This window comes from Balearica regulorum, chromosome 8 (assembly GCF_011004875.1).
Source record: "Balearica regulorum gibbericeps isolate bBalReg1 chromosome 8, bBalReg1.pri, whole genome shotgun sequence".
Taxonomy (NCBI): domain Eukaryota; kingdom Metazoa; phylum Chordata; class Aves; order Gruiformes; family Gruidae; genus Balearica; species Balearica regulorum.
The window spans coordinates 10461208-10477906 of record NC_046191.1 but is presented as its reverse complement, the minus strand read 5'-3'; the positions used below and the strand labels follow the sequence as shown (position 1 = coordinate 10477906).

The following is a 16699-nucleotide window of genomic DNA, read 5'->3' as shown; positions in this document are numbered from 1 at the left end:
TGCACCCTCCGAGTAGACCTGCTGAGGTACTCCAAAAGCCATATGAAATTAAAGAGTCCCTGCCACAGAGGGGAGCAGCTACACGGAGGCAGATGGGCTGCGTCATGGTGGGTGGCTTTGTGTGGACCCACATCTAGGCAAAGAGGAGCAAAGTGGTGCTTGGGAGAAAACTCTGCTGAGAAAGAGACCACTGTCCCCATGGGGAAACCGAGGCAGGGAAGCAAGGGGTGCCCCAAGTCAAATCTCAAGTCCATAGCAGAGGAGACAGACCCGTCTGACTTACAGGTCAGTGTTCACTCCTCCATATTGCACTGGTGTGCACTAAACAACCAAGGCCAAGTGCAAAGTTTTTCTTGCCTGAAAGGATCCAGGTCCAAGGTCAAACTCACCACTGGAGTTAAAATGAAAGCCGCAACCCTTTTGACAAGAGTCAGCCTGTAGCAGCTGGTCTGGGATTCCATTGTGGCACCCACGACGTCTCCTTCACTGTGGGCTATCGCAGCAAACAGGCGGTTACACCAGCTCAGACAGTCCACTCCTCTCCCCAGCAAGAGCTGCACCGTCTTTGCTTGCAAACCCAAAACTGCACCGGCTTAACGTCATCAATGCCTTCAGCTCTCAAGCAGGCTGGGTTTTGACAGAAATTTTCTATAAACTATCTTCCCTCTAAATTGGTAATAATTATTTTTAAGTATGCTTTGACTCCATTTTGATTAAAATGACAAAGAATAAATCCTGACAGTTGTATCTCATGTTCCTGTTTTTGGAACCAAACACTGATGCACTTATTCAAAACAGTTTACAAAGCGAGGTATGTTAACTATGCCACTCTGAAAGAATTTTAAAGACATTTGACAAAAAGCTGAAATCACTGGTCCCCTCTGGAAAAGTTGTTCCAGTTGGCTCAGAGGGCTGAATAAGTATTTTCTGGGAACTCTCCAGTTTCTGACTCATTTCAGCCTGGAATATCTATTGGAAGCATGAGACTTTCCTCAATTCCAATCCAACTCCACCAACGCTCACACAACAGAACAGCTGGTAAGAAACTTGCCACTACTTAACCTGCACCTTTCCAACAACCGAGAACATCAGTTGAGAGGTGAGGGTCTGCTTCTATCAACCCTTTTTCATGTTGCTCAGCCAGGACCCCGCGGGCTCTCCCTGAATAAATTGCAATAGGATGGGGAGAGAAACCTCCCATACCAACCCTCACACCTCTGACAGCAGGAGCTGCTTTCTCTCCTGACCATCCCTACATCTTTCCTACTTTTGTGGGTATTCCACTATTTTCCTTGGGCCTTTCCATCACCAAGTGGCTTGTACAGATCCTACTCACAACTTCTCCGGCAAGGTAGAGACACCATCAGCAAAGATGCTGCAGAGAGCTGTTAGTTCTTCACCAGAAATACAGGAACATTCCTACTTCTTCCATCACACCTGGTGTCTCGCAGAGGTCTGACCCCACCGAGTAACAGCAGAGAGTTCAGCGCCCTGATGGTGAAGCACTGGGATGTTCCAGCTGCTCCATGGCTGGGCACAAAGCTTGCAGCAGGAAGTACTGGTCTCACCATGGGCAAGCAGGGCAGGGGAGGAGCCAGGTGATTTGAGAGCAAAGTAGCACAACAGTTACAGGGGGAAAAAAATAGAAAAAAAAGAAGAAAAAAAAAAAAGAGCAGATTGAGGCTGTGTTTGGAGAGAAAAGGATTTGTGCGGCTAACAGCTGTTTCAGAGTAAAAGATGAACCAACCCTAATTCTTGCATTTTCCATTTTTTGTGTTTCAAGGGTGAGCCTTGCTATGTTATTGTGTTTCATTTCACCTATTTTTTTCTAAACATTTGCTTTCAGCTACTTCAACTACCTCCTCCTTTGAAACTTGTTTGAAATGAAAGTCTGGGACCCTGGGGGCACTGGTGTCTGTCCCTAATGCCCTCTGCCACTTTCTGTGACACCAGGGAGCTCCCTTTGCTTCAAATATTATGAGGCCGATTGACCTGTCCTAACAACTCATGTTCTGCTGGTATCAGTTCTGCTGGAGAGTTTTATTTGCTCTTGATGTTGTGGCTATATAAAGCCTAGCCTGCAAACTAAAGAAAAAAAATCCCTGCAACATAAGGTAAAAGCAAATAAAAAGACCAGATTGTCTGACGACTCAATCTGTCAACATCGCTCAGTTACTTATCTGGCCGCAGAATGAAATATGGGGTGAGGAGAACAGATTTTAATTCTAAGTAAAATCAGAAGGAAGGAGGAAAAATTACCGAAGACCACAACCAGAATATTGCGCTAGAGATGAGAGAAACAAGCGTAAATAAAGCCCTTTTGGCCCAAGCAGCATTACTACCTAATTCCCCGAGACAGAAGAAAGCCTGGACTTTGGTCAGTGCCCGGCGGCTGGACAAGTGCTCTGTAAACACACGGTGCAGGTCTCCGAGGGCTGCACAGCCTGAGCCAACAGCTTATGGTGAAGGGGCCACAGAAGTGTTTGAAACACAGCGACACTGTGCCGGTGGGTGTGGGAAGGAGCTGACATCCTCTCGCCAGCCCGGGGGAAGCCTGGAGGAAGAACTCTCCTGCAAACCTAAAGTTATGCCCTACAAAAGGTCTTTCCCTCCTTGAGTTTCAGCGCCCAAGCTCACCAGACTGCTCTCAGCATCGCCCTCTCCACTTTCCCCCCATGCTCTTGCAGCAATGCCAACTGACATAATGGACAACCTGTCTTGAGAAGGACCCTGAGTTTTACTCAGGAAGGTGCTTTGCTCTCTGCCAAGCCAAGGATCTTAGTTGCTCTTTAAATTCCTAAACAGACCCCTACATCTGGTCCAAACCTGTATCTTGTCTCCCTGATGCCTCTTCCATCTTTTCCTGGACCTGTCTCCACCTCATCCACGCAGCGCCAGGAAAGCTCCGGCTGAGCTGCAGACCACGGCTGAAAGCACCCATGCATTCTCCTTCAGTATCTGTTGGACCGTAGTGAGGACTCCATTTGGGTGCTGGGTCCTGGGAGCCAATGCTGGGGGATCCTGAGATCTAATGACTGGCTGGAGGCAGGAGAGGGGAGAGTGGGAGGAACAGCAAATCCCTTCCAGAGCCACCCACAAAGTGCAGCTGGAATGCAGAGCGCAAGTATGCATGGGGAAATTCCTTTTAGAAACAGGACCTTTTCCCTTCATTCAGACTTGCAAAGACATGGAGGGGTACAGGGGCAAAGGACACTGTTCTTTCCTTGCAAAACAATGTCTCCCAGTGCTCTTCCTAACCAGGAATACTACCTGGACAGGTTACCTGTTTAATGGTGACCTCCCACCTTCCCTATGAGAAGACAGCTAAAAATCCTTTGCTCCTGGTCGGAAATAGTCACTGTAATTTGGCAGATTCCCATCAGGCAGGAGCTCTGTGGCTGGTGCCGCCCAGCAGCAATCTTGCAGAGGCAGGGCATCTTCTGGGAGCAGGGCTGTGCCATGGATCTTCTCCTTGCTCTGGGCTGAATGGAGGATGATGAGTCAAGCTGAGGAGTCAGGACTCACTCTGTGACTCAGACCTGCCTGTGACCACGGGAAGCTGCTGGATGACTGCAGCATCCCTGCGCAGCCCCAGGGAGGCAGATAAATAACAACAGCGGTGTCACTCCTTGGCCCTATGGGTCTCTTTCCCTGTTGGGGAAGTACTGGCTCCAGCCCCAGTGCCTGGAGAAGGCACGGATCACCACTAACGTTGACACCTTGTTTCAAGGCACACTTGCTTATTCAAAGCATTTCGGTCTCCTCCATCACCCCCACCTCTTCCTCCACCTTGAGAGCAAAGGACAGGTTGAGAAACAGCACACAATTGTCACAGTGACACTGAAAGCACCAAACAGTGCAAGTAGTCTAAGCATAGCCACAGAAATGCTTAAACTCACGTTTTCCTCGAGTGCTTATAGGCAATGAAAGAAAACCAAACAAACCCAACCCTCAAGCAACCTTCTTTTCCCATTGCTTAACTGGAAGAAACAATGAGGAACCAGAGTGAAGGCAAAAAGGCAGACCATTTACCATTTCCTCACAGCTTATGCTTAGAGAAAGAAAATTAAGCTTTCCACTACTTACTGCACAATTAATCTGCAGAACCCACTGCCACTGTTTGGTGTGAAGACCAAGAGAGTAAATGAGTTCAGGAAGGGGGCCAACAAGTTCATGAAGGAGAGCTTTCTTAGCAGCTATTAAAAATGATGGGCTGACTGCAAGTCTTTGCCAAAAAGCCTCTTAGCCAACCAATGGCACAGCCAGAGAGGGAATCCTGCACTTACTAGGTTATACTCTCCCACAAACATCTGCTCCTGCCCACTGTTGGAAGTAAAATATTGGGGCAAACAGCTCTTTGGTGTCATGTCATGCAACAGATATCATTACACTACAGTTATTGGACTCTGGTCCAGCATTAACTCTCATTCCTTTCTTTTGTTTTTTTGACTCAATTTAACTCTAACAAAGAAGGACAATTTTGGCAGAGATGAGATTTTTGCTGACTATATTTAAACAGCATTTATTGCCAGTTTATTGAAAACAGCGGTTCAGAGTCTGCAGGTTGCTATCTACTTTGCTTTGTGCATCAGGTAGAAGGTGGCTGGAGAGAAGGGCAGGGAATGAAAAGTCATCATAGTGAAGGCAGGTTCCAAGAAATCACACATTTCTCTTTGTGCCATGGGTAAGTGTCTCCACCTCCTTCATGAACCGAAGGCAAAGCTCCTCCTGCCATGGCAGAGCCACGCATTGGACGGCCACTGGTAGCCCCACGGCTCCTTCCACAGCCTGCAAAAATTAAACACGGTGTTAAGTCAGAGCACCGGGGGAGACACACGAGGGAATGCTGTCTTTTGACCTTATGGGAAGAGGGGCAAAAGGAAGACATGCAAGTGAATAGACATCAGGCTGGCATACACCAGCCTAGCTGCACCACATTCAGGGTAGAAACACGGTATATGCAACTGCATTAGTAAACAAGCTCCCACTCTCATCAGGAGATGTAGAGAAGCTTTAGGACAACATGCCAGTGGTGTCACTGTGCCAGTCATAGCTTTCTGCTAAGACTTAAGCTCCTTCCCCACTGACCTCTTTCAGCCTCTTATCCCAAGGGTCCCCATAGTGCCCTCGGTAGTGCTTCAGTTCTTCTTCGTCAGCTCTTGTGACCGTGCTGACCGGCACCACCCCAGCAGGGAAGTTTAAGACATTGTATAAATTGGTATAGGAGGTCGCAGCTGGAAAAGATCACACTAAGCATGAAAAATGGCACAATTTAGTGTGCTGGGCCAGCAATAACTTTTGGATGATAATTTGGGTTGCAGGAATTGTGGTCTGGAGTTGCTGGACCTGAAAAGACTGTGAAACCCTACTGCCTTCAAAGGGACTTTTGGTAGGATGGTTTGTGGGCTGCATGGCTGCTGAGACCAAAAAGCCCCATGCCTTCATCTGTCAGTCAGGTGGAGGTTATCTGCTCCAGGAGAGACACATATGAGCATCTGATCACAGAGTCTGTACCTGTGTCTCCCATACCCCAGGGAAAAATCCCAGCTATCTGTTCAAGATAATCCAGATGTCAAGCTCTGTAACACCATCTTGGGGATTTTGGATCCCAAAGAACTGTTGCTAGAGAGATGGAGGACCCTGACTGTTTGCTGGAAGCTATAAAAAATTGCTTCTTTCTGCAAGTCACAGGCAACAGAGCCTTTCTGCTATTTGCAAAGTCTTGGGAAATGTAAGATGGCCACATTCAGAAGAGCACGGCCTTATGCTGAGGTCTACCACCCCTCTGACAACTATTCTCACAGCTACTCTCTGGTGAAAGAGTAGCTCTTTGGCTTTCTACAGGACAGACAATACAGGGAAAACTCACCCAGGAGTGACGGGGACAGATGTACCACTAATTGCTGCCCCATAATAATCCAAACACCTGCAGCTCAGATGAGGTGAAGGCATGAGAAGACCCACCCAGAGGAGACCTCTCCTTTGCTTTCTTCCCCAGAGGAAAGACCAGGCACCACACATGGTTTGGGGAATGTCCAAGAGACCAAAATATCTTGCTCCAGCTCTGCCCACAAACACCACCATGGATGCATCCAGAGACATCTCAATGGAGATTACCAAATAGTTTTCCAGCATAGCCGTGGTTAAAGGCTGGCCCCAGCATGGGACAAAGAATCACATCCAGCCTTAGCTTCCTCCATTTAGCAATGAATTCAGTGCAGTAAACCTAGAGGGAAAGACAGAGGAGATGACAAACAATGTCTGACAGCGGTGGCAGATCAATGCCTACAGCACAGGAAAAGGAGGAAAAAAACCTTCTTGGATACAACTGAAAAATCAAATAAAAATTGAGCTGTGCTTTGAAAGAGCCAACGGATTCTTCCACCTTTAGGTTTCCTCCCAGAATACCATGTGCTGCCCAGACCTAGACACTAATACTAGGAGAGCATTTCAGAGTTGATTTCTGTGAGTATTAACCCAATCCCTCCTGTGAACAGTTTTGTCTTTGAATTTTATTGGAGATCAACAATAGTTTGAAGAATTATGTCTAGCTGACTAAAAAGTCAAATTTCCTGAAAGCTTTGGTTATTTTGGTAGAAGAATCTAGAAGACATGAATTAAAAATATTTTCACAAAACCTTCTTCATTCTGCATCAGGATACAGGTAAGAAAAAGAAGCAGCAAGAGACAGCTAGGCAAGCCTGAGGTCTTCCCCCCAAAATGCAGGAGGCACAGCTTCAGACTCATACTGTGCTTCCAAGAGAGATCTAGATTTGTATTTTGGTTTTCTGCAGCTTTGCTGAACGTCAGGCAATGAATTAATCCATCCTCAAAGAGCTGTTCCACTTTGTCTTAGTAAATAGACAGGGATGGACCACAGTATGGCTGCTTCTGCAACCATCTTCTGGCTATAGGGACACATTTATCCCATGGTCCAGCCCCTCTTCTGCACAACTTTCTTACCCAAGTTTTCTTTAAGGGTCTTCCACATGTGTCACAGAAGTTTGTTTATTAGTCTGACCTCAATTTTCATCTGCAGTCTGACATCCTTCCTGCTAGAAGTTCAACAAATGAGATGGGTTTCCAGGAAATAAAGTCCATGTAACTAACCTGATTTTTTTTTCTGAGAGAAAAGCTGGTCGCTAGCCAAAAGTTTTGAATCAGCTTTTGTTTGATGTAGATGAAAAAAATGTGAATATGGTTTCACTGAACAAAACCAATCCAAAATATCTCTGAGGCTGACAAACAGTTTTGAGTTTTCTTTTTGGTTGGTTTTTTTTTTTTTTGAGGGGGGAGGAAGAATCTGTTTTCACCTAAAAAAAAAAAAAACAAACCCACAACCCTTTTCCTTCCAAACCCTCTCATCGGCCCAGTGACCAGGCAGGTTTGTAGGAGTTTTTCTCTGCCCTAGACCTGCTGCAAGTGAGTGTGCAAGTCCATCGAGTGACTGGCACTGATGGAGGCTGCGTGGTGCAGGCTGGGGACACGTTTCTTCTCGGGGAGGGTTGTGAGGGTGTCCCAGGGAACACGGATCCTGCCTTGTGGGAGGACACCAAAACAGCTTGGCTTCTTCAGCCTTGCAAAACACCAGCTGGAAGGGGATACGATTGCTCTCTATAAATAGATGAAGGACAAGGGCGGCAGTGGAACATACCAGAGAGGAGAGGCGCTACTTAAGCTCAAGGACAGGAATAAAATGAGGATAAACTGGAAGTGAATAAACAGACGGGAAATGTGAAAGTTTCCAACCATGAGAGCAGGAAGGAGAGGAGCTGGCCAATAAAAACAAATGCAAACATAAAACTGAACTGGTTTTAAAGAGGAACCTGATCGGTTTGTGGGCAGCACTGGACTCAGTTGCCCAGGAGAATGCACGCTGTCCTATGTTCCTGATCCCAGATGAACTCCTACAAAATCCACCTAAACCAAACAGTTCACAACTACAATTTTTGAGGTGGTTTCTGCTTGATAGTTCAAGCATGGTCTTAGCTAGTGACAATAACACCTAATGTCTGAAATGAAGGATTTGCACCAAGAAATGGAAAGAAGAAAAATTGAAGCCTCATCTGTTGCGGCTGTTCTTATGCTATTTCTGCTTAGAAAATGCAGGGCAAAGGATAATCTTTCCTCCTCATCCTCTAGTAAGCAGAGTCCTCCAAATGAACATCTATTGCTCTGAGCTCTTATTGCTCCTTGCAAAGCTTGACTTTCAAAGAAAAACCCAGCTGCTTTATTTCCACATGATCCATTTCCAACCCCAAATCCATCACAGAGCTCAAAGCAATTGCTAAGAAACTTTGGGAATCTCTCACTATATTTAGTAAGAGGGAGATAAAAATAAAATCACATTACCGCCACTGCTCCATGCTGATCCCAGAGGTGTTTGGCAGACCTGGAAAGGTGGCAGAATTAATCAGCTTTGGGACTGTGGCAACAGAAAACAATTAGCAAAATGCACAGACAGCCCATTGTTATGGAAACCACATGATCCTTTTGGGAACAAGCTATAGGATCACCCAGCTGATTCCACTGGGTTCATATGTGCTTACAGGTACATCAAAAGATCTGATGTTAAAAGCATGCCACCGTGTCCAGGTGCTGTGGCACCAAGACAAAGATCATGGCAGTCTTCTAAATTCACTTGCTCCGGGTTTGGTGTATCTCTGTCTTTTGGAGGGGCAAGTACTTCACATCACGCTGCACGCGTGTGCAGAGACCTCTGCGTTAACCTGGCATATGATGCTCTGGATACCAGAATCCACCTGATGGGGAAAGTAGCCCGTATCTGTCTGTGCTGATCTTCCTGGAGACATCCTAGTCCTGCCATGATAAGGATCCTTGAGCTCTTAAAATAATCTCTGGATGCACAGCCCCGGATAACACTGTGCTAAGCCCAGGTGGTGCTGAGGCAGCACATATTGATCTGGCTCAGCCTGTGCTGCACAGCCCTGTGGCAGGGCTTTGCACAGCGAGCTGGCATCTACCTGCATGGATCGGTGGACGCATCCATGTGCATCCCCTTTCTCAAGAGCTACTTCAGTGCGTCTTACCCAACTCCACAGAGAGCGCTGAGATCCCGAGCGATTCGTGGGTACTTTTGGAGGGAAAAGAAAAACCTGGGATGAGTCAACAACAATGCAGCTGAAATAGCTAGCTACCATGTGATTGCATTTTGGGCACACTTCTTGCCCGAGCAGAAGTTGCTCTGAAGAGTAGGTGTGGTATCCAACAAAGTGGTTTTACTCCCACATTACTTTATAATTTAATCACAACCACCCATGCCCTCTAGATCACACTGCTAGCCCTGGAGAGCATCTTCTGGATGTGGGGATGCTGTTTAGATCCTTGCTAGTGATATCCATTCTCTTGGGACCCATTGCTGGATGAGCTGTATGGCTTGTGGGTTCCTGAGAACAGATCATATTTCGACCTCCCCATGCAAAGCTCCCACAAAAAGATCCACTCGATCAGATCCGCTTATCAGACCCACTTGATAAGTTCAGCCTGGGTTTAGGGACTAAGTGTATTTAAGTGTATTTCACTATGGAGCCCATCAGGCACTTAACATGAAGCAGGAAAGCACTCCCAGAGGGGAGCAGCCTACCTCCCTGCACGCGGAAACTTCCCCACCTTGCAGATTTCCTATAACACAGATGAGACATGTCCACACACTTACTATGGGTTTCAAAACGATAGCCAAGATCCTTTTCACCAGAGTAGGAAGCCTGTAAGTATTGAACTGGGATTTGAGGTTGGGATCCACGATGTCTCCTTTGCTGGAAGGGCAGAGAGTGAAGAAGTCAGGACAAGCCACCTGTGCCAGAGCTACAGCAACAGCAGTGGTGCTTCCAGAGCAGGGTTTGTCTTAGCGGGGAGTTGCTAGAAGACAAAATCTGCCTGTTTCAATCTGAAACACTGAAATGAGAGATGCTTGTGGGGTTTAGATGCTCAAGTGTAAGTGTTCACTGCAAAAGTTATAAAGAAATAAGTACTTTACTGCCTATGTTGGCAGTGCCGTAAAGGCTCTGGAGTGCTTTTCAGTGGTGGGGCCACGTACAGCCCTGGGCGTGTTTCACCTTGAAGGGAGCAAGTGTCTCGGTGGGTGTTTGACTCCTAGTCAGGGCTAACCCACCACTCCTCCTTAGGAAGTTCTATAATGTGTGATGTTTCCCATTGCCAAGAACTAATCACACACAAAAGTAATTGCCACAGCACTGCTGGCACATGGTATCTTATTACCCTACTGTCTTATCTGTGTGTGAACTGCTCTTGTGAACTAGCTGCTGCTTGTGCTAAAATCATCCTTCCAGAAATTGCTCCTCTGCTGCCCATTACTGAGTTTGCACCCAGAAGAATATAAACACTCTTGATGCAACCACCGGCTATAGAGCGCCAAGTCTCATGACCCACACTGAAAAGCGTGTTTTACTCACAAGCAGTCCACCAGGTGAGCAGCACCATCTGAGAAAATCCCTCTGGTGAACAGCTCGTCTACCACGTAGTCAATCTTGGGTGGTGCAAAGGGAACAAGCTGCAAGAAAACCATCCATGTTCAAGAGGTGACAAAGATGAATGATTCATAGAGCCCTATGTGAACCTCCCTGCCTCACTAGTGAGGTGACTGGGAAGTGGTGGGAAGCTTGGGCCCTCCTTGCTGCTGTAGAACAGCAAGACCTCATATTCAAAGGGACCTGGGTTAGCAGCCCACTGTCCTTTCCTGTCTCCAATGTATTAACACATATTGTGACCTGACACAGGCTCTACACTGCACACATTTTTTAGAGGCTTCAAAACACCAAGTATTTTTAATTAATTTACATCACTGGAACAACTCCCATATAGAAATTCCCATTAGTGGAAGCACAGAATAATTTAAGGTAGAAGGCATCCCTGAGGGGTCAACTGCTCCAACCCCCTTCCCACTTACCCACAAAGAAATCTGCAAACTGCACTTAACAGCTGAGGGATTGCGGATACTGTTGTGAGTTTGATATTCATGGGGACACCAAACATGATGGAAAAACCAGTGCTTTATAAAAGGTGACTTGGAGATATCTAAAGGTGATTCTCCTGTCTGCTACGCCAGGAACATAAGCAAGATCGCTTCAGTTTGGGAAATAAACTGTTGCATGTGCCTTCCTCTTCAGGATCCTTGCAGCAGGGAGGGACGGTGTCTGTTTTAGAGGCAGCAAAAGCAGAGATGGCAAGTGACTTGTCCAAACTCTGTAAGGAGCAGGATAACAGCTCTAGGCAATCACAGGCATGAAAACCCACCGTATGCCCCGCATCCTGGAGGAGCTTTCTAGTCTGCTGGACGGCCCGTTTCATGCTGGGCGAGGGCTGGAAGTAGCCATCTCCTTCATAGTACCCAATCCGAAGTGGCTTTGAACTGCTGTAAACCTATGAGAAGAGGAGCCATCACTTGCACATATGAGACGTACAAGATTGGACCACTCCCAGGGCTCAGGGAGGCAGCAACTGAGGTCTCCTGGGTTGGAGGAATGATGGGAGCAATAGGACTGGTGGAAAGCAGTGTCATTCAGAACATAGGTCTGCAGCAGTGGTCCTTGGCATGATCTTTCTGACCCTACCTCCTGCCATGTGAACATGGCCCAACTTTGAGAGAGCAGGTGTGATAGCACCTGTACAGTCCACGTGCCTGCGATGCCTGGCTATGGACAGAGTTCAGGGGCTGTTCCTCTAGGGCAAGCAACTGGTCCGTATTGTCTGGGTGTCAGGGACAACTGAAAGATCCTAGGGCCTGGGCCAGAAAGACACAACAAGATGGCAGAAGCAGAGAGCTAATGGCAAAGAGCAATGATTTCTTAAGTCAGTGACTGTTAAATCAGGCTCTCTAATTAAAGGTGTGAGGGGTGAATTCCTCTGATCAGGAGAAATCCCCCTTTAGGGATTGGGCCAGGATGGAGCCAACAAGCTTGTTCTGGACATTGCTGGGAAGGGGTCAGCATCCAGCAGGTCTTGTCAGGGCAAGCCAACCCTGCTGTGTGGCTGCTTCTTGTGGCTGCTCATGCTGGCTGCCCTCTGCTCAGAAGGACACTTACTTCCCTGCGTCCTTCACTATCTTGAGACATGAAACCAGATAGGAATCTCCCAAGATCTCACTTTGTTGCTGGGCAAATGGAGGCATGGGACTGCCTCTGAGCCTTACCTCCTCATCAAAGGGGATGGGGGGCACGGTGGGGTCCAGCCGGAACATCTCCTCACAGAGCAGCGCCTTCATGCAGAGGGCCAGGCTGTCCACATCTCTCGCCATCGGCCCCAGCGTCCCTGTCACTGCAAGCACAAAGGTCCTGTCGTTGCAGGTAGATGGGCTGGTGCTGTCTCATAGTTACTGGTAGGGTCCCAGCATGGAAGATTTTCAGTGAGGCCAGAGAAGAGGAGTGGGGAACGAGTGTAATGTGCAAGAAGTGAGCAAGGAGGACCAGCAGGAACAATCTGTAAGTCTCAGAGCAGAGGCAATGCACTGAGGCTGACCTTCTGGTGGAGGCTTCTGCAGGCATGATGCCTGCTCGTGGGCATCTTGACTGCAGCCCTCCTGCCAACACCAATACTGCCTGGCAGCAGCTGAAGCCAGCACAGTCTCCTGGAAGCACCTTCAGTGAAATTTCCCAGGCCTTTGGTATGCACATCTCACATTTCTCACTGCCACGCATTGCATTGCCCAAATGGGTGTTGCTTCAATTCTGCTCAGATTCAGCTAACACCTACCACCACCCAGAACAGAATAAATAGTGCAAAAAGGTAATAGCACAAGGCAGGTCCTGGTCTAATAGACCAGTGGTTTTGACTGGTCATGAGACACATAACTGAGCAAGCACATTTGCTGGCATTTCAGCAGGAGGAGGAGATGTAACAAGCAAAGGTTTGACAGTAGTAATATATTATCTGGCTGGACTTACCTGATTTCATTCCTATGATAGGAGAAACCACACCCAGTTTGCTAGGAACATAATGGGAGAAGCAGATTAGTAGCAGCTCTTGCTGTAAAGTAAGTTGCAGACTTTCCATTTGCCCCCAGTCAACATCTAGGAGGGAAAAAGGTCCTGCAAAGACTTGGAATTTTCTAGGCTAAGACGGCTTCCATGGGCTGTAAGCTGCTAGGGGCTAGAGGCAGTTTTTATCATCTCTTTTCCCTGGTGCATCTAATTCCTCGTCTGTGAACAAACCACCTCTGATAAACAGAAAACTCTTACAAGCAAAACAAGGACTGGAAAACATCTGGAAAGGAGATGACTCTGTAGTGTTTGCTTTCAGAATCCTGGCCAGGGCTATTAAAAGTAGAATAAGTCTTTGCAGTGTTAACAGATGGAGATCACCACAGGTCATTAATAGAGTCCTTAGCCCCAGCTGACACAAGGAAACCGGCAGGTTAGGGTGCTAACTGAAACCTGTCGGAAACCACGGACACTACTGTGAAGTTTGATGCACCGTGAGGGACACTTTGCAGCCTTTATGGTGAGTGGAAGAAGAGAATAGATGTTGGGAGGTACCTGATCCTGTTGCCTGTGGGTTTGAGCCCGCACAGCCCGCAGAAGCTGGATGGCAGGCGGATGCTGCCAGCTATATCTGAGCCGATACCCAGGACGGAGCCTCCCCCTGCAATCAGGGCTCCCTCCCCTCCCGAGGAGCCCCCGGGGCTCTTCTGGTGGTTGAGAGGGTTCAGTGTCTGGCCAAAGATGAGGTTGCTGCAGTCGTAGCTGGGGAGAGTAAGATCGGCAGGTGAGTGAGGTTCTTCTGTATCTGCAAACCATAAATACAGGGCACAGAGCATCCATGCAGGGATGAGTGCGGAATTAATGCCAGCAGGAAGAATCAGTATGAAGTAGATTTGGTGGGACAGCTGGATTTAAGAAGAAAGAGGCATCAAATATAAGAGAAATAATTTCAGATTGAACTGAGGAGGCAATTAACTCAACATGCATGATTGGCTTGGACAAGGGTGGGCGCTTGTGCATGCGGGCCCACCCTCTCTCAGATAGCAAGAGTCACATCTCATAGAGTTTTCATGAAGGCAAACACATGATTACTTTATCATTGTCTGTGGGATGTTGGTTTTCACGAAGGGGATTGCTCCCTGGCTCTTCAGAACCTGGACGATGACACTGTCTTCTTCCTTCACTTGGCCCAGAAACTTCACCATTCCTGCAGAGGAGACGTGGCCCTTGGGGATGGGAAGTAAAGCTCTTTAGGTACCAGGGAATATGCTGCTTGGAGCTGTGACAATAACAAACATAAGTCCTGATGGGTCCTGTGACAAAGTTCCCACCTAACTTTTCTCACAGGCAGACCAGGACCTGACTACCCCAGGGAAAACCAGATCAGAGCAACTTAGAAATTTCTGCAGGAAAAAAAAAAATAATCAGAGGAAAGGCAGGTTTGCTGGTCCCACAATATTTGGTAAGAGGGAACTCTTAGCCAGTCTTGATGATGATGGGACATCCTGGGCTGTTCCCAGCCCCAGGCCAAGAGGCAAGGGAATTAGGGATGTACCTTGCAGTTAATGTGGTCCTTGATGCTGATGGGAATGCCATAGAGCAGCCCCTTCTCCTTCTGCTTCTTCAGTTTCTGGAGCTGATCTTCACAGCCATGAATGAAGTCTACCACGCAGTTCACCTCCCGGGTCACCTCCAAAGCCTCTCCAGAACAGAGAAGAACAGTAAAGACAGATGAATGGATGGAAGGAAGGAAACAGTATTTAAATTGAGTTTTCAGGCTGAAAATTCAATCTCCTCAAACTGCTAGCATTCATCATTCAGACCTTACCTATAAACTTTAGATGTTTCTTGCTGGAATAATTTTTCTGCCTTGGATCTCTCGCCTACTTATTTGCCCATAAACCACCCTTCAGACATCACAGTATTGACAAATTGTGATCCCCAGCACTGCTGGTTATCTCAGCAAATGAGCTGTTTTTTCCGTTTGAAAGCCCCCGCTGCAGAAGAGCCCTGCAGCATTTCTCCCATGCTGGGAGTATCACTCACTTTGCCCATGTAGGAGTAGAGGACACTTTCTGGGGACAGTGACCCCTCTTTCAGCTTCTCTGCCAGCTCCACCATCGTCAGCGAGAGAACTTGCTCAGTCTGGGTGCCTGGATTCTGCAGAGGGTAGGAAATTGGGTGCAGAGGGACAAAAATGACCAAAAAGGCTGATGCTGAGGCTGCGAATACCATTTCTAACATCTGCCCAGCAATGGCCTTGAATGGAGAATTTTAGGAGACATTCCCTGTAGAAGTGCAGACCTCCCACATAGCACTGCGTGTGCTGGAGTGGGGAATTTGCTGACGGGGAATTTGCTGAGTCTTGGTTCATAAAAACAGAACCAAAACACACAGAACACTGCTTCTTGATTAGAGACTTGCATGAACCTGTAAGAGAGGTTTGACCTCTCCCTGTTTACTCTCCTGCAGGCCTTCACCTCTCTCTACTAGACAATGTGTTGAATTCAGCAATTCAACCAGCTAAAGTTTTACAAAATTTATCATTAACATGGGGGAAAAAAAAGTGCGTGGGCTGTTTGCAACCTCCCCCCCCCCCCCCCCCCCCGAAGAGAATAGCAGTAGGTATTTATTATGGATTTATGACAAATCCTGAATCCAAGGACCCGACCTCCTAAAAATCCAGGTGCTTCTTTACCTGGGCATGGGCAGGAGGAAATGGCTTTTGGTCACTGATGTGCAGATGTTGGAGACATGTGAAGCCCCCCCTGTACTCAGAGGACGATGGGGCAGACAGGTCCCTGTGGAGGGGCAGAGGTGAGGACGATGGGAGAAGAAAGGCTTGGCAGTAGGGACGCATGAGGAGAAAAGGGCGTAGAGAGGTCCGGGGCAGCGATCTGATTCAGAGGGTCCCAAACTCTGATCCATCTTTTATCCTCAGAATTCCCCCAACAGGTTTGTATGAAGAAATACTTCCTTTATGCTATTTTTATAGGAGGGTTTTTTGCAATAAGGAAGGGTGGTGACCCTCAAAAAAATTGGTGATGATCCAAAAGGTGCACATACCCTAACCACCATTCAAAGAGGGATTAATCGGCACTCCCCCATTTCTTTGGTTACCCAGTATACAATACCTTCCTCCCAAACACACTTTCCCCCAACTTACCTCTTGTTTAAACCTGTGAGCTGCCTTCTCCATTCGTTCCAGGGCCAGATCCCGTGTCCTCCTTGCCTCCTCCATCTTCTGCTGGATCTGCCTATGACCCAGCCATTTCAGTAGCACAATGGCTGCAGCTGAACCGCAGAGCAGAGCCGAGAGGGTGCGAGGGTCTCCCCACAATGGATCTAGGACCTGCCACAGTTGCTTTGGGGTCATGATTTCTCTCCCAGTCCTTCCCGTTCTGGTCCAGCTACGGAAACCTGGGTCTCCCAGCTTCTCCTAAGGAGGGCTGATGAACGCAGACTATGCAACTGCCTGCTGTGCAAGATCAGCTCTGAAGCAGAGTTGCATTAACAAAGTCCAGGAATGGACTTTTTAGACCATGGACTTTGAAAGGGTCTGCCTGCCCAAGAAGCACTGAGGGTCAGGCTGCAAAGCAGCGTGCCCAGCTCAGGCTGGGTTTGGGGGGGATGTCCCCCAAGGCTGTGTCTCCCCAAGACACTGTCTGCTGCCGCGCCTGACTACACACAGGGGACAGAGCTGATTAACAAAGCTGAATGTCTGCAAAACCGAGGTCTGGAGT

General features: G+C 47.7%; 1 protein-coding gene across 1 annotated transcript; it reads right to left on the bottom strand.

The window, feature by feature from the left end:
- Positions 1–4495: 4495 nt before the first annotated feature.
- LOC104642290 (vitamin D3 hydroxylase-associated protein) lies at positions 4496–16699 on the bottom strand. Its single transcript, XM_075759498.1, has 15 exons — positions 16123–16699; positions 15003–15116; positions 14512–14655; positions 14049–14182; positions 13512–13718; positions 12921–12961; positions 12170–12294; positions 11275–11400; positions 10434–10531; positions 9677–9776; positions 9051–9094; positions 8353–8392; positions 6118–6226; positions 5089–5234; positions 4496–4788 (listed from the first exon to the last, which is right to left on the bottom strand). Exons 1-15 carry the CDS (start codon positions 16330–16332, stop codon positions 4660–4662), a joined length of 1767 nt encoding a protein of 588 aa, XP_075615613.1. The 5' UTR covers positions 16333–16699; the 3' UTR covers positions 4496–4659.

Bases quoted from the DNA above. Each gene is read 5' to 3' on its own strand.
- LOC104642290 (XM_075759498.1), bottom strand. From the start codon at position 16,332: ATGACCCCAAAGCAACTGTGGCAGGTCCTAGATCCATTGTGGGGAGAC. The intron at 9,777-10,433 runs GTGAGTAAAACA...CTGCCCTTCCAG, and splicing joins GCTCACCTGGTGGACTGCTT to CAAAGGAGACATCGTGGATC. The intron at 4,789-5,088 runs GTCAGTGGGGAA...TAATTTTTGCAG, and splicing joins GGGATAAGAGGCTGAAAGAG to GCTGTGGAAGGAGCCGTGGG.